Below are 24,562 nucleotides of genomic sequence, written 5' to 3'. Positions count from 1 at the left end.
CTCTTAACTGGCTTGCCGAGTTAAATAAAGATAAAATAAAAACCTGCCGTCCCAAGTCTTATACACTTACCTCAAATGGGATGTGAATAGAGAGTCATGCACAAGGCTCTGCATTTAATCACTGTTTATTTTCATTTAAATGTGTTATTTTTCCTATCGCTATTAAAGGAAAATAGTAAACAGTCTTCGGCCACTGCCCTGCTGTTTTCTGTTTCCGGGATGGGCTGGACCAGTCACGTGACGAACTACTGATGACGAGTCACATCACAACTTGCCTCTTTCAGTCTGATCCTTGGTGAAGACTTTTCCATCATTCATGAAGAAACGTAGCTAGTTTTTGAATAAATGTCAACATGTTATTGMTGTGTATAGGCTGTACGTTTTCTGTAGGTTGAACACACAGGCCTATGTAGTTTACAGACACCAAGGCGAGACTCAACCCTCAGAATATCTAATCCGATTGCGAATTGAGGCCTACTGTAATTCATTTATGTAAATAAGTGGGATTTGTCTACTTTTCCAAGTTATTAGTGAAGAATCACATTAAATTGGCACAAACTCAAACATGTAGCCCTGATGTCAGTCGCTCTGGATAAGAGCGTCTGCTAAATGACTTAAATGTAAATGTAAATGTCACTCAGTGAAAGCACAACATGTGTGTGTCTTTACTGAGTATGGTTGTGTGTGACTGTTCCTGACTCTATTTTGTTGACTGGCTTGGACAATGTGCTGGCTTGTTTGATTTCTGCTGAAAGTGTTAGAATGACCTTTTCAGGACCAAATGGACACAACTTCTCACTTTTACAGCCTAGCTAGTCCCTGTGGACATAACATGACACAACACATCGCTCTCTCCTCTCTGCCTACACCTCTGGTGAGACTCACACCAGGACCCAATTCAATCAAAGAACATCAGGTGGCAACATTCATCTGTTTCCTTATGTAACATATAGATAACTATTTATGATAACAATTGTCTTATTAATTATCTATAATTTCAAATAGCTGGATAAGAATACTGAGATTTCTCAAAAACACATTATTTTGTCTCAGTATCCTGGATACACTAGATGAGGATCAATATACCAAATTAAGTGGGTGCTTTAGATCATCTTTACTTTTGGGAGGATCTGTAAACCCCATCCACATACTGTACAAGTCCCTCAGAGACATCTCGTGATTCAATCAATTGTGTGGGTTGGTCAGATAAGAGATAGTATAATATAGTGAGGCAGTCCAAAGAGGTTGGGTTCCACAATTATGTTTTGTTTTGTTCTACAAATACACATTTGTGTCTTGTCTCTGTCATTGTTGTCACATGTGCTCCCTCTCTGGTCTCTAGGTCACCAGGCTGCTCATGATGGCGCACACCTGTCACCATCGTTACGCGCACCTGCGCGTCATCACTCACCTGGACTCCATCACTTCCCTGATTACCTTCCCTATATATGTCACTCCCTTTGGTTCCTTCCCCAGGCATTATTGTTTCTGTTTCTGTGTCATGGCTGTGCGTTGTCTGTGTTTCTTAGTTTGACTTGTGGTTATTTATTAAAACACTCACTCCCTGAACTTGCTTCCCAACTCTCAGTGCACATCATTACAATTGTATCATTGGTTCCCATTATCAATATTCACAATAATAATTTTGAAATTAGCTGTAATGCTGATATTAGTGTGTATTTTTGCTCTTCCGCAGTAATTGTTTTAACGGTTAATTGAACATGTCCTAACCAAAACATAGATGTGTGTCCTTATAGCCCCTGACTGTGATCTAATTATTTGCAGTTCTCACATGTTGACCCAGAAGGATATGTTTAATATGACTAATATGAAATAGTAGATAATAGGAGACTAATATGAAATAGGAGATAACAAGATTATAGTCCCAGAGGTCTGAAGCAGATTCAATGAGGTGAGTAATTCAGAAGTGTGTGAAAGAGGTCAAGACTCTGGGGTAAGGGGTTTTAAAGGGTACACCACACTTTAAGCAGCAGTTGTTAGTGCCTGTGTGTTTCTCGCCAAGTCATTTTCAGCTCTCTGGCATGGTTTGGGCCCAAGGGTACCAATGGCTCTCCTAGAGTCTTAAGAATGATGGGGAACTACTGGCCAAGCATGGCTCTTTGAGATGTGGATGTTGGAGTTGGCGGTGTTGGATATCTGATTATAGGAGTGCACTAAGACGTACTGAGCTTCTCACATCCCACATCAAGACTTTGAACACAGTTATTGCTTTAATATGAAAATAAATGTTTAGTGTGATATTACATTTTGTTTTTAGAGATGTGAAGTAGAGCAGTGTTTATACAGTAGCCTATATGCATTATCATTTGACACATTAAATAAAATACTGGTACACAACAATTTATTGTCCAAATTAATCTCCTAATAAGGTCGAAGAGATGGCAATAATTCCATAAAGGAATTGTGCATGCGTCAAATGAGGAGCTGAATAGGAGCGTCTTAAATCAGGGGTTTTCAAACTGGGGTCCGTGGCTCCCTAGGGGTTCTCAGAGGTACTGCAAGGGTCTGTGATTTAAAAAAATATATAATCTGAAAAAATTAAAATTTGGATTTTTTCAAATTATTTAATGAATATCGCTGGCTACAACATAATACCATTGTGGATACTATTTTTATGTCTCTGRGTCCAATATGAAGAAAGTTATGACTGGAAGATTACAGGAACAATTAGCAAGCTAGCTGTTCCGGTTCATCCGACTCTGGGGAAGTAGATAAAAGGCTTCCTTTTCAAAATCTTGAACGATCCCTTTAATATGGATGAAAATTACAGTCATTGAAGCTATACTGAACGAAATAGAAATGCAACATGCAACAATTTCAAATATTACAGTTCATATAAGGAAATCAGTCAATTTAAATAAATGTATTAGACCCTAATCTATGAATTTCCCATGACTGGGAATCAGTGGAGGCTGCTGAGGGGAGGACGGCTCATAATAATMGCTGAAACAGAGCAAATGAAATGGCATCAAACACATGTATTTGATACCATTCCACTCCAGCCATTACCGCTAGCCCGTTCTCCCCAATTAATGTGTCACCAACCTCCTGTGCTTGGAATACAGATATGCATCTGTTGGTCACAGATACCTTAAAAAAATGGGCCTCACAATGGGTTTCAGGATCTTGTCACGTTATCTCTGTGCATTAAAATTGCCATTGATACAATGCAATTGTGTTTGTTGTCCGCAGTTTATGCCTGCCTATTCCATAACCCCACCCCCACCATGGGGCACTCTGTACACAACGTTGACATCAGCAATCCGCTTGCCCACACGACGTCATACACGTGGTCTGTGATTGTGAGGTCGGTTGGACGTACTGCCAAATTCTCAAAAACAATGTTGGAGGTGGCTTATGGTAGAGAAATTAACATTCAATTATCTGGCAGCAGCTCTGGTGGACATTCCTGCAGTCAGCATGCTAATTGCACGCTCCCTCAAAACTTGAGTCATCTGTGACATTGTGTTTGTTGTGTGACAAAACTGCACATTTTAGAGTGGCCTTTTATTGTCCCCAGCACAAGGTGTAATGATCATGCTCTTTTAATCAAGAGAATCTGCTAGATGACTAAAATGTAAAATGTAAATATTTTATATACAGATCTCGTATAACTGTAGTGATTCATTTAAAAATAAAACGGTTTTATATTGATGTCACAAATGCATCATTCGTACAGTTCTTCATTTAAAAAATTGTTATTTGTTACATTTGACTGTGTAAAACCTAGCCGTACTACTTATGTCTCTGAGAGTGAGGAGGATATATAGCGTTTTATAACAAAACATGATTATTTGTCTCTCTGAAATGAAACCATTAAGTGATAGATTTCAAACAAATACATGTCTGTCACTGAACCCCATTCCATGATTAGATGGTGACAAAGCACACCAATATCTTTCATAAGTTCTTTAAACAATGAAATTCAAATTTACCAACATTTCAGTAAAATTATATATAGCGTTTTGGAATAAACTCTTCATTTGGTGGTGACACTTTACATTGACTTCTCCCAGAAAGCTTCTCACAATAGTCCTGAGTAGTTCAATGTGACATGCTGATGCGTGTGTTTGGTTCAGTGCATTAGAGGAAAAGGAGCCTGTTTTAGCCCAACATGTTTAATGTGTATCCTGTGGTTCTGACAGCCCACACACATACACAGCCATTAGCTTTTACCAACATACATTTATTTTATGCCACAAGCTCTGCTTGCCGTGGTCGTGATTCACACGCTGGTCCTGCTATTTTGGTGCTTGATCTCACTGTCCACATATTTATATATTTTGAAAATGTCAAAGTAAGATGTCAGTGCCCACGTAGACATTCTGTCGATAGAAGTGTTGACACAAAACAATAACCTCAGGCGGCTTTGATTGCAATCACTGCATATGACCACCAAGCACTTTGGCAAGGTGTGAATGCAATTTAGGACGTGTTAAAACCTGCCCGGTCACTCCACTTTTCCCATCTTCTAAGCTCGACCACCACGCCTCCAGATGCAAGAGGTGTCTCTTGTAAATTAACCTGGCAGGAGTGTAGCCTACTACAGTGCTGTGGGAACCCCTTACGACATGCACAGCAAATAACATGCAGATGTGACCTGCAAACAAAAGGGCTTTTCACACCGGAACTGCAGCGTCGAGGGAGACTGATGGAATCTGTGTGTACATTCACACTGGTGATGAAAACATTGACAGCCTTTCTATCTTTGATTAATAATCAGAAAGGTCTCTAAATAAGCATTTTATGATGAGTTGATATCAGGTGAACATTTTGTGTGGCCCTGTATTAGCATGTTCTAATCGTCATATCTGTGTTTCATCCATGTCTTGTTCTATTGCCAGGAATAACATAGAGGGTAGTTAACCAAATTATATTAATGATTATAATTAATAATACTGAATAATATGAGTACTCTTGGCTACTATACTGCAAACCTAAAAGAAGATTGTATACAATTGTTCAAGGCGACCAGCAAAATATTAATTTGGTATGTGAAAGTTGTTGAAAACATGTACTTTTTGTGTAGGAAATGTATGAGTATCCTGCACCCTATTTTCTTTCAAGGGTCCTCCAATATTATTGACCTTGTGTTGGTATCCGTTGCACCGTTGAAGTGTGTATTACTGCTGTGTTGTTGTTGTGACCTTCCTCTCCACACATGTCATCTAAACCAGTGTGGCAGAGTAGTGTCATCTGCCTCCCCTGTAATACTGAGCCCTATGTCCAAGCTCTCATGAACAGGGCTCACTAGGGCTCACATAATCTCAACAGGAAACTGGTTTGTTGACTGCATACCCAACTTTGTAACCTCATCTTATGTGGATAGTCCTCGTCGTCATTAGCAAATGCACTTAAACATAAAGATATTGGTGGTCTTCCCAACTGAAGTACAATATGCTCAAAAGCTGTGGCAATTTTACTAAGCAGTAGTCTCTTTCAAATTTCAAGTTAAGTTTGAATGTCACATGCACAACTATGTCTTTCTTGCAAGCTCTAAACCCAACAATGAAGTAATCAATTACAATGTAATACTAAAAATAACATACGGTAGAACAAAAACACAAGAGAAATAAAAATAAGAAATAAGAACACGAGAAAGTAACTAAGCATGCTATTTTGAAACCAAAATATAAACGCAACATGTTTCATGAGCTGAAATAAAAGATCCCAGAAATGTTCCATACACACAAAAAGCTTKTTTCTCTCAAATTTTGTGTACAAATTTGTTTACATCCTTGTTAGTGAGCATTGCTACTTTGCCAAGATAATCCATTCACCTGACAGGTGTGACATATCAAGAAGCTGATTAAACAGCATGACATTACACAGTGCACCTTGTGCTGGGGACAATAAAAGGCAATGTCATTTTAGAGAATTTTGAATTACATCCAACCGGCCTCACAACCGTAGACCACGTGTAACCACACCATCCCAGGTCCTCCACATCCGGCTTCTTCACCTGCGGGATTGTCTGAGACCAGCCACCCGGATGAAACTGAGGAGTATTTCTGTCTGTAATAAAGCCCTTTTGTGGGGAAAAACTCATTCTGATTGGCTGCGCCTATGCTCTCCTAGACCCACCCATGGCTGTGCCCCTGCCCAGTCATGTGAAATCCAAAGATTAGGGCCTAATAAATTTATTTCAATTGACTGATTTCTTTATATGAACTGTAACGTAGTAAAATCGTTGAAATTGTTGTATGTTGTGGTTATATTTTTGTTCAGTATATATACAGAGTCAGTCATTTCTAGTACCATATTTACAATGTGCAGGGATACTGGAATGATAGGGGTAAGGTTACTAGGCATTAGGATATAAACAGAGTAGCAGCAGTGTATATGATGATTCGTATGTGAGTGGGTGTGCGTGTGTGTAGAGTCAGTATAAATGTATGTGCATATTATGTGAGTGTGAGCAAATGATGGAGTGAGTGTTTGTGTGTGTGTTATGGAGTGCCAGTGTGCGTGAGTGTGTAGGGCCCTGTGAGTGTGCATAGAGACAGTGCAACATTTTTTATAAAATAAAATACATGGATCAACTCAGATAGTCCTTGTAGCCATTTTGTTAGCTATTTAGCAGTCTTATGGCTTGCGGATAGAAGCTGTTCAGGAGCCTGTTGGTGCCATACTTGATGCACCGGTACCACTTGCAGTGTGGAAGCAGAGAGAACAGTCTATGGCTGCAACTATGTGGACTCAGGAGAGGCGAAGGTCGAGAGCCATGCGTCCTCTGAAACACGACCCTGTCAAGCCACACTGCTTCTTGACACACTGCTCACTTAACCCGGAAGCCAGCCACACCATTGTTTTGGAGGAAATACCGTACAACTTGCAACCAAAGTCAGCTTTCAGGCGCCTGGCCCGCCACAAGGAGTCGCTAGAGCGTGATGGGACAAGAACATCCCGACCGGCCAAATCTTCCCCTAACCCGGACGACACTGGGCCAATTGTGCGCCACCTCACGGGTCACCTCACACAGCCTGGGATCGAACCCGGGTCAGTAGTGATGCCTCAAGCACTGCGACGCAGTGCCCTAGACCGCTGCGCCACTCGGGAGGCGAGTGGCTGGAGTTTTTAACGATTTTCCGGACCTTCCTTTCACCCCACCTGATATAGAGGTCCTGGATGAGTATAGCTCAACGGTTGTGATGATAGGTGGTTGAATACAAAAAGATGATGATAAGCAATTAGTTGAGCATGGAATCTGATTTAAAAAATAATTACACAATATGAAAGCAAGTGTAATTACCATTGGTGCCTGTGGCCTTAGCAGGTGATTTAAGATTTTGTTGATTATATTAATCTCCACTTCACATTCTGTAGTGTGCTCTGGCAGATATAATAGAGGACTTTTAACTCCTCTCCTCGTTTATATAGAAATGTGTTGCTTCTCAAACAAAATGTTCTGTAAGGGTTTGTTTGTGGTCCAAAACACTCTGTTCAATGTTCAGAATTACATTCGTGTGGTCAGTTTTTGACCTGACTGAGGGTTGAAAAACATGCATGCTACTTTTGCTGCTCTGCCGACCATTATTGTTATAATAATATAATTACTCATTATGTAAAGTGAGACCAAGGTAAAGTATATTAGTCTGACCATGATTTCAAGCGCATGGATTTCTCTATCATGGAGTCACGAATTACCTAGATGGAAAACCTTACAGCTAAAATAATATTTAGGGTATAGTATACATTCTTGTTAGTAGGATGAACTAGCAAATTGAGATCAGTGGGTAAAGGATAAACCACAGAACTAGAATGTGTGATTTAATTTATATGACATGAACTAGTGTGGATATCTTATTAGAGTGACAATATTCAGTCATATTCTATGATAGTGTCAACCGGTCTTCGCTTCGCTCTATTGAGATTCCTCACCAGACAAATGGATCTTGATAACAGCCTTCTCCTCTCAGAGACACAACGAGCGCTATATTATCATTGTTGCACATCAGTATTTACTGCTTCCAGAGGGGCTTTTCCACAGCTCACTAAAGATGGAAAAACACAGGATAATTGTAGACACTCACAGGACACTGGTATATGAGCTGTGTACAGCTGTTTTCTAATCATTGATTTCCCCAAGAAATGCAATATTGTCAGTGACTTGCCATATTGATAAGGTTAATCATATTTATTTATAGGAAGACAACACATGTCTGTGAGTGATTTTTCTGGGCAGTTTGTAAACAATAGGGCAGGAAAAATTATTTGAGAATGGAACAATCTCCATCCAAAATCATCCTAAATAAATAAAATGATAGAGGACGTTTTTTCTTTGAATTGAAAATCACCTTTATAGACATGATGTATGCTAGGCTTATATAAGCAACATGTCTGGATAGGAAATATATTGATTCACCCCATGACACTTTCTCTACAGGCTCAACAGTACTAAGGTAAACAGTGTTATGATCAGAGAAGTTGAGGTGAGCATGGCTAAATGTAATTACTCCAGTGATATGTCACAGAGAAAGCAACCTTCCCACAATACCTCTGGTCCCGTCTCAAACAAGCCAATTAGAGCTGGGCATACAAATGCCAATCTAGACCTCCTACCCATCTCCAAACTCAGACTGCAGCGTGATCTAGAACTCGCAAAAGGTTGTGACATTTCACCACATTTCAGCCAAAGGCATCTGTTTCATTGATGAACAAGAGGTTTTAGCAGTCAGGTTTGGAAGGAAACAAAAACTGTACATATCACAACCACATACAGTGTAAAGAAGGCTATGCTCATCGTACCCAATTTGTGCCGCTGAGTGGTACTGTATGTTTATTGGGGAATGTAGTTAAGACTCTTGAGAAGTGAGATCTCCCCGAGTACTAATGAGTCACAAAAGCTGCATCTAGTCATCAAATCCTTGCTTCCTCCTATACTTGTTTCCTCCAATTCCTCACCCCCTTTCAAAGCGCATTGGACAAGAGGATCAAAGGCTCCTCCCCTGGAACTAGTACTGTCTTCAGATACAGCCATTGTGTTTCGCATTTCATGAGCTACTATTTGGTAGTAATACTAATCAGGAAAATGACAATCACAATGACCTCCACAGATGAACCCATCTTACAGTAATCAAGCAAGGAGGAGGGAGTTTGAGTTAGAGAGAGACAGTTACAGATTAGCGTAGGAAGTGCAGAAGGGTGTGGATGAGTCAAGTGTAAACACTGACAGGAAATAGTAGTGGTTCATTACTGCACTCCTCCACGCCTTTGAGCTAAGGGTCGGTCTCAGGTTAATATGGTAAAAGATAATGGAACAGCTGGACCCAAAAAGAGGAGACATTTTTGGATGGATGCTCTAACAATGTAATGGCATATCCAAGTATTACAGTGTAATACACTCAGGTGGGCCATTGCTATCATTTTGATTCACGTTCTATAGATATGAATTCTGGGCTTGAGCGCTGAATGATTGCAGAATTATATTTTGTTTTGAGTGCTTCTACATGCCAGTGGGGAAGGTAGATCTTTAAGAGTCATTGGTTGAAAATAAATAAATAAATCCTAATCATATTTGTCCTTGATTTTCTTTAACTGCCTCTTATTCAACTTCCTCAATATCTCTATCCTCTTCCTCATCAGTTATAAATGCAAATCTGTATTCCCTTTAAACAACTATATCATCAATGTGACCAATTACAGCTCAAGCAATAACCCTCTTGTAAGGGATCTTCTCATATTTATTCATTCATTTGATATTTGCGGTATATTTCCCCATGGCGCTGAACATATTGTGTGTATCAGATATTGTTCCCACGTGRGCATCAGTTACTGTATAACTGGAGTGAAACAGTGAAAACACACACATAAAGGTTAGAGAATCATCCAACACATTTTTGTATTAGTCACCTGAGATGTTTATGCAATAGAGCTAATGTGGATAGCATTGATGAGTTGTGGTTTAGCTTTACATATGACACGCATATGCATTAGATTTCTCTAGCCTACTATGACCCCAACATCCAGAAGAGATCCTACTACTGTAACTCGTAACATGTCATATGTTTTGCAAATTCGTAACATATTGTACGTTTAGAAAATTTATAACATAAAATACAAATTGTAATTCGTAACATATCATATGAAATGGGTGATGGACATCCACAAATTAATACATACCATATGAAACGTAACATATACCGAATGGAGTGTCTTGGATTTGCATACAGAATACGGAATGCTCTGAGACCAGGTTGAAGAAGGAAACAGAAAAGGAATTCACTCAATAACCAGGTTTCCAGTAAAGTACATGTCAGATAAAAAATGTCATGACAGGCCTGATGGAAACAGAACATTTATTGGTAAACTTTCCAAATGTCAACACAAAACAAAATACGCAAGACAAGGTGGGATCTTTTTGTGTCGGTAAAATGAATTATGTGAGAAATGTCAGTGGAAACACATTTATAAAAAAAAATTGCCCCATTTTTCTCCTCAATTTCATCATATCCAATTGCTAGTTATGATATTTTCTCATCGTTTCAACTCCTAAACGGGCTCAGGTGAGGCGAAGGTCAAGACATGTGTCTTCAGAAACATGACCCGCCAAGCTGCGCTGCTTCTTAACACACTGCTCGCTTAACCCGGAAGCACCAATGTGCCAGAGTAAACACATTTGACTGACAATCGAAGTCAGTTTGCAGGTGCCGGCCCGCCACAAGGAGTCGCTAGAGCATGATGAGCCAAGGGAAGCCTTCCCTAACCCAATTGGGTCACGGCTGGTTGTGACACAGCCTGGGATCGAACGCCAGCCTGTAGTGCGATGCAGTGCCTTAGACCACTGCGCCACTGATATAATAACCATCCTATCAAAGTAAACTTGGAGTCACGCGATGACACGTTGTGTGGTCCTCCCACACAACGTTAGGCTACAGATGAAATAAGTTATGATGAACTTCACAGGGTGGTGAAAGTGCAAGGTGATGCGCTTGTTGCTCCTTTCCAATAAATATTGAGGGTCTTATTCTGGTGACATACGATACCCCCGGACAGGGCCAAACAGGCAGGATATAACCCCACCCACTTTGCCAAGGCACAACTCCCACACCACTAGAGGGATATCTCCAGCCACCAACTTAACATCCTGAGACAAGGCCGAGTATAGCCCACGAAGATCTCCCCCACGGCACAACCCAAGGGGGGGTGCCAACCAGGACAGGAAGATCACGTCAGTTACTCAACCCACTCAAGTGACGCACCCCTCCTTGGGATGGCATGGAAGAGCACCAGTAAGCCAGTGACTCAGCCCCTGTAATAGGGTTTGAGGCAGAAAATCCCAGTGAAGAGAGGGGAGCCGGCCAGGCCGAGACAGCAAGGGCGGTTCATTGTTCCAGTGCCTTTCCGTTCACCTTCACACTCCTGGGTCAGACTACACTCAATCATAGGACCTACTGAAGAGATGAGTCTTCAATAAAGACTTAAAGGTTGAGACCGAGTCTGCGTCTCTCACATGGATAGGCAGAGCATTCCATAGAAATGGAGCTCTATAGGAGAAAGCCCTGCCTCCAGCTGTTTGCTTAGAAATTCTAGGGACAATTAGGAGGCCTGCGTCTTGTGACCGTAGCGTACGTGTAGGTATGTACGGCAGGACCAAATCGGAAAGATAGGTAGGAGCGGGCCCATGTAATGCTTTGTAGGTTAGCAGTAAAACCTTGAAATCATCCCTTGCCTTAACAGGAAGCCAGAGGCTAGCACTGGAGTAATATGATCAAATTGATGAGTTTATAAACACACCATATAAGAGCAGGGAATATTATACAACAAGAGGAGGGACTCCCATTTACAGTATTTGAAAACTCCTGAAGAAGGGATCTAATTCTGCACTAGACACGATTTGAAAAGCCATCATAGTGTTTAGAAGCTTTAGAGAGGAAACGACACCAAAAGAGAAGGGATCTAATTCTGCTCTACACAGGACTCTAACACCATAATAGTGTTTCCAAGAGTTGCACAACTCTTGATTATGTGATGTTACAACACACCATGTCATGTTTCAGAACACCTCCGGATGAATTTTTCAGTACACCTTAAATCTGTCCCAATACCCTCACAACCATGTTTCAATACTCCAGCCAAGTTAAGGTTTTGGCTCCTTTAAGGTGATGGCAACTGAGCTGCCACTAGATTTAGTGTTACAAAGCACTTAATTTTAACAGTGTAGTATACTATTCAGCTGAAGCCATATTCAACACACCAGGCGTAGAATATGGGTTAACTGATGTTGACATGATGGACCTTTGACCATTTAGTACAGATAGTAATGACAAACTTGATTACAGTTTTATTGATGTCAATTGAAGAACACAGATGCACATTGCCGTAGTCTAATTGTGTGAACTTACTGAGAAAAGGCTGGCTTTGAGAGAACTGGGGTCACACTACTGCTACTTAAATAGTATATTTGAGAAGATGGAAACAGAGAACTGACGGGTTGAATAAAATGGTTGACTGGCTCAGCATCTGTGTGGTTGCTGAACCAATCTGTGATGGTGTTAATTTGTTATGTACAACTTTGATAAATAGTGAAGTTTAACAGATGTTTAATCTTTCTAATGGGTTTACTGTACAACAGTATTTTTATTCTGAAACAGGCTACACATAACAGTTACACTTGCTCTGGACATAAATTAAAAAGTCTCAGATGACAATGTCAACCTGAGCTTGGTATGAAGTAATGTGTGCTTTGTTTCTATACTATCCATTGCCTGATTATGTCACAAGGCTCTCTCATAAGGCTTTTGTTTGTATAAAGTTGTCTTATACAGGTCAACCATAACTTCTCACAGTAGTCTACAATACATGACTCTGTCCTGGTGACCCTTGGGTGGTGGTGCGTGAGAGCTAATGTGTATTAGTTTATCCACATCAAGTTTGATATTCTACTGCCTGCCTTCTTATTGTTCTATTTTGGGGTAAAGTTCGATTCGCTGACCCGCTGTGCAGGCTGGGGGCCTCAAATCTTCTATTCCAGACTACATTGAGACATTAAGACTGTAAAATGTCCCTTCCATTACTTATATGAGTGGGGTGGAAAAACAGCAGTCACATACCAGGCAGTCGTGGTGTTTCATAGGACCTCTTGACATAAAGGCACTCGCCTGATTATGCAATTTCCTGCCTCCATAATACCCTTTCCGGACTAGTGCTGCCTCATTCGAGGATCTTCCACATACCAGAAAGACACCCTTTCTCTTCTCCAACAGAGTTGATGAATTCCAATGAACCACTAGTAAATTTTAAGTCGTTTTTTAAAACATATAAGCTGAATATTTATTTTAACAGTAGGTCTGAATAGCCTACTGTTCAATTCCCACGGTCATAAATAGTAAAGTTTTGTTCGTTAATATCGTGTTTTCATTACTTCTTGTCACTTTCTTGTCATGTCTGAACCCATTTAATTGACAATGAGGATATAAATTCATTAAGCTACAATATCTATTTCCTTATATTGACGGGTTGGTGTTATAAAGGCCTGGATTTAGACAATACGATAAAATAATTGTAAAACTAATAATATTTTCAGATATTATGTCAAACATATTGTGTTTTATATCTTATTAGTTTATTTGTTCAGGCAGAATGTTATTTCTGTTATAGCACGACGTTCCCTCCTAGCCTTACTCATCAATTAGATAGGCCCTAGTGTATGCACGCGTGGAATTAATGACGCAGTGTAGTGTCATTGATGTAGAGAGGGGGTGACCTCGTGCTTTAAAATTGTTCCTGTGAAAGATTAGAAATCACAGATCGGCAAGAACATAAACCAAGAGCAACCAGAGACAGGTAATGATGAAGACTTCTCAGTGCCAAACCAGAGTCTCTCAGAGCGGCAGCGCGAGCTACGTGAGCGTTCTCAGCACCAGCGCAATGAACACGTTCAGCAGCACGAGCCTCGCGCTTCTTGTTCTCCTCATCTCAGCGATCCCAGTCTGCAAAAGTAAGTAAATATATATATATTTGACCATGCTTTGGGTATAGAATATGGACAGTCTTATGCATTGCTATAGGTCCAAGTCAAGATGTAAAAACGTAAAACTTTAGTCCATGGAAAATGTTTGCGGGTCTGATGTAGCCTAATTGAATAGTTTAGGAAAAATGTAGTTGTTCAAAACCATTCAACATAAATTGGTAATCAACAAGCTCATTTAAATCATTAAAGTTCAAGTCTATTTGCATTTACTACTTATTTAAGACATTTTTTGCAAAAAAACWATATGTTGAAAAGATTGAAAGGAACTTGTTTACCTTACAAAATAAAACATAGGTTTAAAGTGCAATGAAAGTTTACTTCTCCTTAAATAAAACTGTAGACCAAAGGTACAGTATATTTCAGTTCTTTACAATATTAATAGACCCATAAATGTTTAAACTCAAGATTCTTACACGTCAAACATATTATTGAGCGTAATTACGCATTCTTTTGAACTTGCGCAACGGAGAGAATGTTTGAGAAATATTTGACATACTTCAGCACTTTCAATTGGTAAGTTTTGTTATGAAGAGGCCCTGGTGTCTTGTTGGTTTATAACCTATTATCCAAGACTATTTTCGTTCTGTTATGGGATTTTCTCTGACTGGAATTGTATTTATTCTAAACTGTGCAACATAGAGAACTGGTGTAGCCTAAGCATATAGAAACTGCAACCACCAGTAGGCCTAATGCGACTTCAGACTGTTGTTCTAGTACGTAATTACACTTTTACTCGAATGCCTCCATATAGCATACATCAGTTGGAGAGGAACTCCTGTTTTGGTAATATTCTGTAAAATTTGGATTTTAGTGTACTGTTAAGTTCTAAAGTAAAACATTTCACTCAAACAGAAGGGGAACTAACAAAGAGTCACTGCCCAACAACCAAAATGAAACAGGTGGGGTTTTAGGAGGGATTCTGAAAGACACTCATGGGGTTGTCCACTGAAAGTTGACTAGCAACAACAACTGGAACCTTAAAGACATCCACCATGAGCGCCCACTAAATTTGCAAACAAAATAAAAACCCACACCAAACTTAATAAAGACAGGAAGCAAACAAAATCCGATAAAGGATTGTTTGTATAGAACACAAAAAGGGAGTGCCGACTAAAGGTGTTAACCCTCCGCATCCATCAAGACAACTGGAGCACTGGGCCAGCCACTCTTAAATAGTACCTGGGCTAGCACAGGTGAAACACCTTCCCACTAACAAGATGGCAACCAGTACAGGTGTAACACATACTGACTAATGAGGTGACACCAATCGATGAGCCCTACGTGCTAATGTCCAACCTCAAAACATAAATGGAAAAACCTAAACCTGTAACAGTACTTACTGCATTGGTCATTTCACTCTCTCGCTATTCTCTCTCATGCATGGCTCTCTTCTCCCTTTCTAACTCCTTTCTTTGTTCTATGACTGACAGCTTGAATCTACTACAATTACCCCCCAGCCTTGCATGGGGCAGAGGCATGTCAGCCTAATCTGATGCAGGCAAACCGTGTCCTTGACAAACAGGCAAAATCTTAATGACTCCTAACAGTGGCTTGGATTTGGTTCCAAACAGCAATAATATCACAAATAATTGAAACAAATAGATTTACAATGGCAATTGTGTCAATCCCTCTTCAGTGACGTGAGAAATTATATTTGTTAAGGGTTATTTTCTGTGACATTGAGCGATCAATCAAATGTATTTATTTATAAAGCCCTTTTTACATCCGCCGATGTTACAAAGTGCTGTACAGAAACCCAGTCTAAAACCCCAAACAGCAAGCAATGCAGATGTAGAAGCACAGCCTCAATTTGTTGGTCACTATGAGTTTTTGAATATGAACAGATATGATTAAAGCGTAACATACACTCTTAGAAAAAAAGTTATCTAAAACCTAAAAGGGTTATTCGGCTGTCCCCATAGGGGAACCCTTTGAAGAAACCTTTTTACAGAGGGTTCTACCTGAAACCAAAACGGGTTCTATCTGGAACCAAAAAGGGTTCTATGGGGATGWCCGAAGAATCCTTTTGGAACCCTTTTTTTCTGAGTGTAGGAAAGCTTCAATGCACTCTCCAATTCCCCATCCTCATGTTATGTTGTTAAAATGCATTAATTGATGTCTGTGATGCACTGGAAGTGGATTGTTATGGCTGTGTAATCACAATCTGCACATTCCTACCACCTTACTGCTACAGCATCAATACGATGATAGAGATGTAATGATTGTTGTGTCTGTCTGTTTCAATGGAAGGTGTTCCAATACAACAGCAGAGAGCAAATATATACCAGAACCAGCTTCTCAACCGGGTAGGCCACAGAACTACAGCACATCTCTTTCTCTCTCTCTCTCACTCTCTGTGTCTCTACATTTTCCCATACTAAGACTGTGAGTTGTTGCTTTCCTTTGAAACAAAGAGATGTGTATTTTTCACTCCCCCTCTCATAACAGCACTCACCTGTCTTGTCTCCCATAGCTTGAAGATGTGTGCTCATCCTACTTTTCTGCAGACCTGCCATTTCGGGTGAGTAAGACTAGAATTATGAAATTATCAAAGGAAAGTTAAATAAAGGTACAAAAAAAGCACCGAAGGGAAAAGATGCATGTTCAATGTTTTCTCACTCTCGTATATTTTCAAGTTCAGGATCAATTCCAATTATGATCAAATTGAACTAGTCACTTACAGGCTTGAAATGAAAAAGTGTGTACAACTGTATCAGATTCTTTCTCTCACCTCCTCCCCCTTGCTCTCTGGTTGCTACTCTAGACACCTGATGTTTTGGGAGAACTATGTGTGTTAATCCTTGAACAGAAGTCTAAGGTATTCCACCCTTCATGTTCCAGCATAGTAGCTCAAACAATAATCATATCACATGTACACACATAGTGGTTTATTCTGTTCTGTGAGCACAGCACAGTTGCACATACACTGAGTGTACAACACATTAAGAACACCTCCTACTATTGAGATTCCCTCAAAACAGCCTCAATTTGTCGGAGCATGGACTCTACAAGGTGTCGAAAGCGTTCCATAGGGATGCAGGCCCATGTTGACTCTAATGCTTCCCACAGTTGTGTCAAGTTGGCTGTATGTCCACCCTCTGAATGGCACATACACAATCCATGTCTCAATTCTCTAAAGGCTAAAAAATCCTTCTTTAACCTGTCTCCTCCTTTTCATCTACACCGATTGAAGTGGATTTAACAAGGGACATATGTAAGGGATCGTAGCTTTCACCTGGTCAATCTGTCATGGAAAGAGTTTTGTACACTCAGTGTATATGCAGTGTTTAAAGGAGTATTTCACGAATCCATGGTTCAGTTGTTTTCAAACAGCCATTACAAACTTCAGCTACCTTTATCCACCTCTAGTGAAAAATCTATGGAAGTGATGGCGGCACGTGAGCATGTTGTCACGCCCTGACCTTAGAGATCCTTATTATTCTCTATGTTTGGTTAGGTCAGGGTGTGACTTGGGTGGGAATCTATGTTTTCTATTTCTTTGTGTTTTTGGCTGAGTATGGTTCCCAATCAGAGGCAGCTGTCTATCGTTGTCTCTGATTGGGGATCATATATAAGTTGTCATTTTCCTTTTGGGTTTGGTGGGATCTTGTTTTCTGTATAGTTTATTTGCCTTACAGAACTGTGCGCTTTCGTTTTTCTCGTTGTTATTTTGCTTTTGGTGTCATCAATAAAAATAATGATGTACGCCTACCACGCTGCACCTTGGTCCGGTCATTCCACAAACGAGAGCCGTAACATATGTTTTCTTTTTAAATGGCCAAATCACCTTTAAGTAACATCAAACCAAATATAGTTGATTTCAGGTGATTTGGACATATATTTTTTAAACATGCACACATGCCACCATCATTTCCATAGATGTTTAAATAGCAGTGGTTAAAGTTAGCTGAAGTTTGTAATGGCTGTTTAAAGAAAACTGGACCATGGATTACAGTTTATCCTGGCTCATAGACTACTTTCAGGGTGAGGAACCATCTAACATCAAGTTGTAAAATAGTGAACTACTCCTTTAATAATTTTCAATAGTAAATTTAGTTTTGTTTTCTTGTCATTGCAGGACATGAAAGTGCGGGACAATCCTAGTAAAAGGGTAAGTGTGACATTGTCGGTTTTATCATGTCTGCTTCATCATGTCTTTCATCTGTCTATTGAAATATGTTCCCTTTAGTGAGCGCCTATCAATGCAATCAACATAAAAACTTTTGAAATGTTTTATTTGTGTGTGTGTTTTTGTGTGTTTGCTTGTGTATAGTTTTTATTTCATTATGCTAAGCAACAAGGTGCTGGCCTAACAGAGGGGGCGGTAAGTTGGGTTAAAGTTCACTTTGCACTGCTTGACAAGGCACACTGCATTTTTTTATTCGTTGTTAGTTGTACTGTGCTTTTAGTATTGTATTACTTATTTACTCTAGAACATTAATTTCTATCCGGAAAAACTGTTACGTTTTAGCTTAGTTTTTATTTCCAGAGTAACCAAAATATTATCAGACATGAATTGCAAACTCTTCTGCATATTACATTACCCCAGCTCTTACCTTCCCACAATGCATGCACGCAGACAAACACAGACCCTATTGCTGCCCAGTCCCTCAGATTGTTAACATAGTCAGTTCTCAATAGCTGTCCTCCAAGGAGATAGTCCCCTACATTTCTGGTTCTTGGTATAGAAAATAGTTTTCCATAGTTTTCTGTGGTATAAAGAAAGTTGGAAAAGCACTGCTCCACCTGTCACAGTGCTTCCCTTCTCCTTGTCTCTTGCTCTGCATGCAAGATGCGCACTTTCTTGGAAACAATTTTAGGTGCGGCATGTGTCCACATCCATATATCTTGTCTTGTTTGCACAAGTTACTTTGAATTCCTCATGCCTCCCTCCCTTCRGCTGTGTCATCAGTTTGACTGACGTGGGGAACACCATCAGTGTAAATGAGATAAACAGAAATGACAAGGAACAAACACATTTTCTGCCCCATCTGAATAATTCATGGCAGACTGTATTTTTAATTGCCAACCATTTTCTTCTCAAGTCTCCAAGTTATTGTAATGGAACCAAAATGCCATCCTCTATTTCTAGTGAATGCTTCATTAATTCATTTAGGATATAGCTTTGTTTACAGTCACTGGGCAGAGATTGGCTTTGCAAAGGTTTGTTATAGTTTGTCCTCAGAGGATGTTAGCACAGTAAAATCAAGTTGAGTTGACAAAATGTCAAATATGTCAACCAGATAACAATGAAAATATGACGTATTTCCTAGACATTGTGCATGGCCTGCATGTGAAGAGCGTGCTGTCACTATGTGCTTTGTTGATCTAAACATGAATGCAGAGTCTGCAAATGAACACAGGGTTGTACTGAGGTGTGTGTGTGTGTGTGTGTGTGTGTGTGTGTGTGTGTGTGTGTGTGTGTAGTGTGTGTGTGTGAGGTGTTGTGTGTGTGTGTGTGTGTGTGTGTGTGTGTGTGTGTGTGTGTGTGTGTGTGTGTGTGTGTGTGTGTGTGTGTGTGTGTGTGTGTGGTGTTGGGGTGTTCTAGTGGTAATGTGTGTGTATATGGATTCCTCTCTGCAGCCCCCAGCCCTTTGTCTCTGTCTCAGGGCAGTTGTTCATGGTTCTCATGTTTCTTCATGTCTGTCCGTATGTTTTGTGGATGTGTCAGTCCCCTGTGATGCATCCTCTCCTGCAGCTAGTTCCTCAACTCAATACCAGACGAGAGAGAGGAGAGGAGTTTGTGGTCCGCTAGTTACCATCTGCATGGTCCTTTTTACATATCTGCATCATTATAACTTGAATAACTCTACCTACATGTACATATTACCTCGACTAACTGGTGCCCCTGCACATTGACTCTGTACCGGTACCCCCCGTATATAGCCTCGCTATTGTTATTTTACGTCTGCTCTTTAATTATTTTTTTACTTTTATTTATATTATTCTTAACTGCTGTTCCGTTCGTTTAGAGATGGATTGGACCAAGGTGCAGCGTTGTAGGCGTACATTTTTATTTTATTTAAATGACACCGAAAAACAACAAAATACAAAAACGAACATAAAGCTACATGCAGTGCAGAAAGCAACTACACACAAACAAGATCCCACAAACTAAAGGTGGAAAAAAGGCTGCCTAAGTATGATCCCCAATCAGAGACAACGATAGACAGCTGCTTCTGATTGGGAACCCTACCCGGCCACAAAAGAAATAGAAAAACTAGAATGCCCACCCAAATCACACCCCGACCTAACCAAATAGAGAAATAAAAAGTCTCTCTAAGGTCAGGGCGTGACAACTGCATTGTTGGTTAAGGGCATGTAAGTAAACATTTCACTATAAGGTCTACTACACCTGTTGTATTCGGCGCATGTGACAAATAAACAAATTTGATTCTTTGGAGAGGAAATATCACACTAATCCAGGGGTCTCTAACCTTTTCTAGCATGAGAGCTACTTTAAAAAAATGAAACATGTCACAAGCTACTAATGGTTCTGTACTGCTGCTGCTCATTTCATTGCAAAGTTTGAAAATAACAATAGATACAAATTATATACTGTACCTACTCATGATATATTTCTGCCAGGTAAGCCTACTTTGCAGTTAACATTTAATTGAGAAGGTTTTGGGAAAACTGTCTCTGTCATCCCACAAGATTATCACATCAACTGTGATGGGCATTCCGAGTCTTTTCTTTGAGCCGGATCATTTGGCTCAGTTCACCTAAAAGAGACATTTGGCTCACAAGTGGCTCTTTGTTAAGTAATGCTTAGAAATTGACCTAAAACCATTTTAAAGCCTAAAACGTTGCCTAACATTATGTCAGATCGTGAAATGTGAGTTCAAATAAAAAATGTCCTGACCAAATTATTAGATTGCCTACAAAATAAATGAAGACAGTTACACACTGAAAAGATTTGCGTGGACTAGGATGAGGCTCTCTCCTCACTATATTGTTCCTGCACTGAGGAATTACCATCTTCAGATAATGTTTTTATAATTTATCTGCAGATAATTGACGCCTGGAGGTTAAAAAGCAGTGGTTAAAGTATGCAAATATGGGAGCCGACGTTCACCAAAAAGAGGCGTTCAAAAAGAGCCAATCGTTTGCGAACGACCCATCACAACTGGCTACACACGGAGTGATAGACAAAGGTCCGCACCGCACAGATAGAAAGGGGCCATGGCAGAACACTGACATTCCTGCCTTGCAGCAAATCATGCACAGAACGAGCAGTGTGGTTGGTGGCATTGTCATGCTGGAGGGTCATGTCAGGATGAGCCTGCAGGAAGGGTACCACATGAGGGAGGAGGGTGTCTTCCCTGTAACGCACAGCGTTGAGAATGTCTGCAATGACAACAAGCTCAGTCTGATGATGCTGTGACACACCGCCCCAGACCACGACGGATCCTCCACCTCCAAATCGATCCCGCTCCAGAGTACAGGCCTTGGTGTAACGCTCATTCCTTCAATGATAAACATAAATCCGACAATCACCTCTGGTGAGACAAAACCGCGACTCGTCAGTGAAGAGCACTTTTTGCCAGTCCTGTCTGGTCCAGCGATGGTGGGTTTGTGCCCATAGGCGACCTTGTTGCCGGTGATGTTTGGTGAGGACCTGCCTTACAACAGGCCTACAAGAACCTCAGTCCAGCCTCTCTCAGCCTATTGAGGACAGTCTTGAGCATTGATGGAGGGATTGTGTGTTCCTGGTGTGACTCGGGCAGTTGTTGTTGCCATCCTGTACCTGTCCCGAAGGTGTGATGTTCGGATGTACCGATCCTGCAGGTGTTGTTACATGTGGTCTGCCACTGCAAGGACAATCAGCTGTCCGTCCTGTCTCCCTGTAGTGCTGTTTTAGGCGTCTCACTGTACGGACATTGCAATTTATTGCCCTGGCCACATCTGCAGTCCTCATGCCTCCTTGCAGCATGCCTAAGGCACATTCACGCAGTTGAGCAGGGACCCTGGGCATCTTTATTTTGGTGTTTTTCAGAGTCAGTAGAAAGGCCTCTTTAGTGTCCTAAGTTTTCATAACTGTGACCTTTATTGTCTACCGTCTGTAAGCAGTTAGTGTCTTAACGACCGTTCCACAGGTACATGTTCGTTAATTGTTTATGGTTCATTGAACAAGCATGAGAAACAGTGTTTAAACACTTTTCAATGAAGATCTGTGAAGTTATTTGGATTTTTACGAATTATCTTTGAAAGACAGGGTCCTGAAAAAGGGACGTTTCTTTTTTTGCTGAGTTTACAACAAAGCCACCACAATTTACAATACTTTGTTATAGTGTGATAGTAATGATCAAATGAAAGATCTTGTAAATCTCTTTTATTTACATGGGAGAGCTAAAACTCTTGATGTGCCCTTAGAAGTCAATTTTAGCAGTCAAACCTTTATTTAACTAGGCAAGTCAGTTAAGAACAAATTCTTATTTTACAATGACGGCCGACCCCGGCTAAACACTCCCCTAACCCGGACGACGCTGGGCCAATTGTGCGCCGCCCTCCTGATCAGCCCGGGATCGAACCAGGGTCTGTAGCACTGAGATGCAGTGCCTTGGACTGCTGCGCCACTCAGGAGTCAATATAGGGCATCTGGAGGATATGCTCTTTTCACCTTGTCAATGTGTACATGATTTGTCATTTTTTCAGTGCGTTACCCTATTATGAGACTGTTGTGTATGTGATGTCTGTTTGTGTACAGTATATGCATGTGATTCATTGTGCGTATCGAGGCTACCTTTTTTACACACATACTGTCACTCTGTACTCGCTCTGTCTACATTAGCTGTTCTTTTCCATGATGCAGGTAATTACGGTCTAAAATTAGTGCATCTGACAGGTGAACTTCCACATTGCTGTGCTTTAACTCAACATAATTAATCCTTCATCCTACATGGGATTGGCGTTGACATAGTAGCTACAGCAGACTTGTGAGAGGAAAAGTGCTCAGCTTAGTGTGTGTCTGTTTACGGTGGAAACTCAATGGGAGTGATCTCTACTCTAATGGTTTTGCCCACGAAAGAATGAAATAAGTGGAAATAAGCTTCAACAACTATATCTAGCACACTGCTTTCTGTTCCAACTGAAATTGTAAGACTTTCTTCTCATCGGGAAGCAGTTGTCGGCTGAATAAATACTGCCATACTCAAATGAGACCATACCTGAATGTAGAGCACCTGTTCATTGATATATTCTGTCCTGCTTTACTTTCTGTTTTAGGATGATCTCCAGGGACCTGAGGGAATTCAGAGCAGAGGATACTTCTTATATCGGGTATGAATACACACATTCAGAGGACAGGAATAAACTCTGTTAAAATGTTTGTTTGATTTCATTCATCAGTAACATTTCCTTATCTTACTTACAGCCAAGAAATGGAAGAAGATCCCTAGAATTTGATTAAATGTAAGGTATGGGGTATTGAACTGAACAGCCACAACCTTCATAGAGTGGTTCAGACCTCTGCCCCAACCCCTTAATGACCATTGTACAGTGATGTTGAATGTACACAATGAAATGAAAGAATCCAAATAAAATAGTCTTTGTTGGTCCAAAAGTCTTATTTGTGTTACGAGGTGTCTTGAATTAAAAGCATTGTTATATGGTTATTTTTGTGGTGGCATGATTTTGCAGAAAGACAGATACTGCATAAGAAACTTGCACAAAGAGGTCCTGACGCAACTGGAAAATTGTCAGTGAACACGAAAGCGGAGTGTGTGTGTGTGTGTGTGTGTGTGTGTGTGTTAGCTGAAATATTCGTGACCATAGCCTACTTAGTGTGCTCAAAAAAACTACACACACAAATGTTGTCTTTCTCTGAAACATCGCCTACACAAGATTGAGATCTCACCCAACTCTATTGTGCTGCACCACATTCTGTTATGATTCAAATCCACCTTTCTAAACAGACTAGACCAGAAAGGCTGCTTATTGTCTCAATGCACTGGACAAAAACTGGTTAAATCAACGTTGTTTCCACGTCATTTAAACCCCCCAAAATAAATTTTATGACATTGAATCAACATGGAAAACTGATTGGATTTCYTATTTTTTTCACCCAAGTTTTAACCTAAATCCAATGACATGCTGACATTTTTTTGTTGATTTCACATTGAATTCACGTTAGTTGACAACTCAACCAAATGTAAATCAACTAGACTTTGAACTGACGTCTGTGCCCAGTGGGAATATACCAATGACTTTAAGACTGGCTGCATAACAAGTGTTCCCGTTTGGAGTTTTGTACTAAGAATTTTGAAAATTCCCCACATACTTGTGAAACTAGCACCAAAGCAATTGAAAAAAACTGTTGACTAGGCACTACATAATTTTGGTTCAGTAGTTTTCGGTTTTGAGAGGTTTAATTAAGTGATAGTTAAGTTTGGGCGACCCAACCAAATTCACATAGTCTAAGAAGTGTTAGATCTGTTCTATGTGCGCTATTTCTATGCTTCCCGTTCTTAGATTTATTTTTGTCATCTTTTACTTTCGGTTTTGTAAAGTAGCTTCAAACAGCTGAAAATACAATATTTTTTGTTTTGTAAAATATATTTTATGGTG

At 40.2% G+C, this 24,562-nt stretch overlaps 2 protein-coding genes across 8 annotated transcripts in view; one reads left to right on the top strand and one right to left on the bottom strand.

The window, feature by feature from the left end:
• The window catches only part of LOC111975681 (exocyst complex component 1), a 28,137-nt gene extending 27,903 nt beyond the window's left edge, over nucleotides 1–234 (bottom strand). For all 4 annotated transcript variants that reach the window (XM_024004182.2, XM_024004184.2, XM_024004183.2 and 1 more), the window contains exon 1: nucleotides 71–234. The gene's annotated coding sequence lies outside the window, so the exon portion shown is untranslated. The remainder of the gene's footprint in view (nucleotides 1–70) is intronic.
• Nucleotides 235–13,683: 13,449 nt separating this feature from the next.
• LOC111975848 (neuromedin-U-like) lies at nucleotides 13,684–23,882 on the top strand. Of its 4 annotated transcripts, XM_024004491.2 has the most exons (9): nucleotides 13,686–13,960; nucleotides 16,244–16,299; nucleotides 16,467–16,514; nucleotides 16,758–16,811; nucleotides 18,072–18,104; nucleotides 18,267–18,317; nucleotides 19,665–19,745; nucleotides 23,222–23,275; nucleotides 23,370–23,879. In XM_024004491.2, exons 1-9 carry the CDS (start codon nucleotides 13,810–13,812, stop codon nucleotides 23,403–23,405), a joined length of 564 nt encoding a protein of 187 aa, XP_023860259.1. In that variant the 5' UTR covers nucleotides 13,686–13,809; the 3' UTR covers nucleotides 23,406–23,879. The 4 variants fall into 4 exon arrangements, with proteins under 4 accessions (XP_023860261.1, XP_023860259.1, XP_023860262.1 ...); XM_024004493.2 differs by lacking the exon at nucleotides 16,758–16,811 and having other exon boundaries at nucleotides 13,684–13,960; nucleotides 23,370–23,882; XM_024004492.2 differs by lacking the exon at nucleotides 18,267–18,317 and having other exon boundaries at nucleotides 13,688–13,960; nucleotides 23,370–23,876.
• Nucleotides 23,883–24,562: the final 680 nt, after the last annotated feature.

The sequence above is a fragment of the Salvelinus sp. IW2-2015 genome, linkage group LG16 (genome assembly GCF_002910315.2).
Source record: "Salvelinus sp. IW2-2015 linkage group LG16, ASM291031v2, whole genome shotgun sequence".
NCBI classification, from domain to species: domain Eukaryota; kingdom Metazoa; phylum Chordata; class Actinopteri; order Salmoniformes; family Salmonidae; genus Salvelinus; species Salvelinus sp. IW2-2015.
The sequence above is the reverse complement of the archived record's forward strand: the minus strand, read 5'-3'. Positions and strand labels throughout refer to the sequence as shown.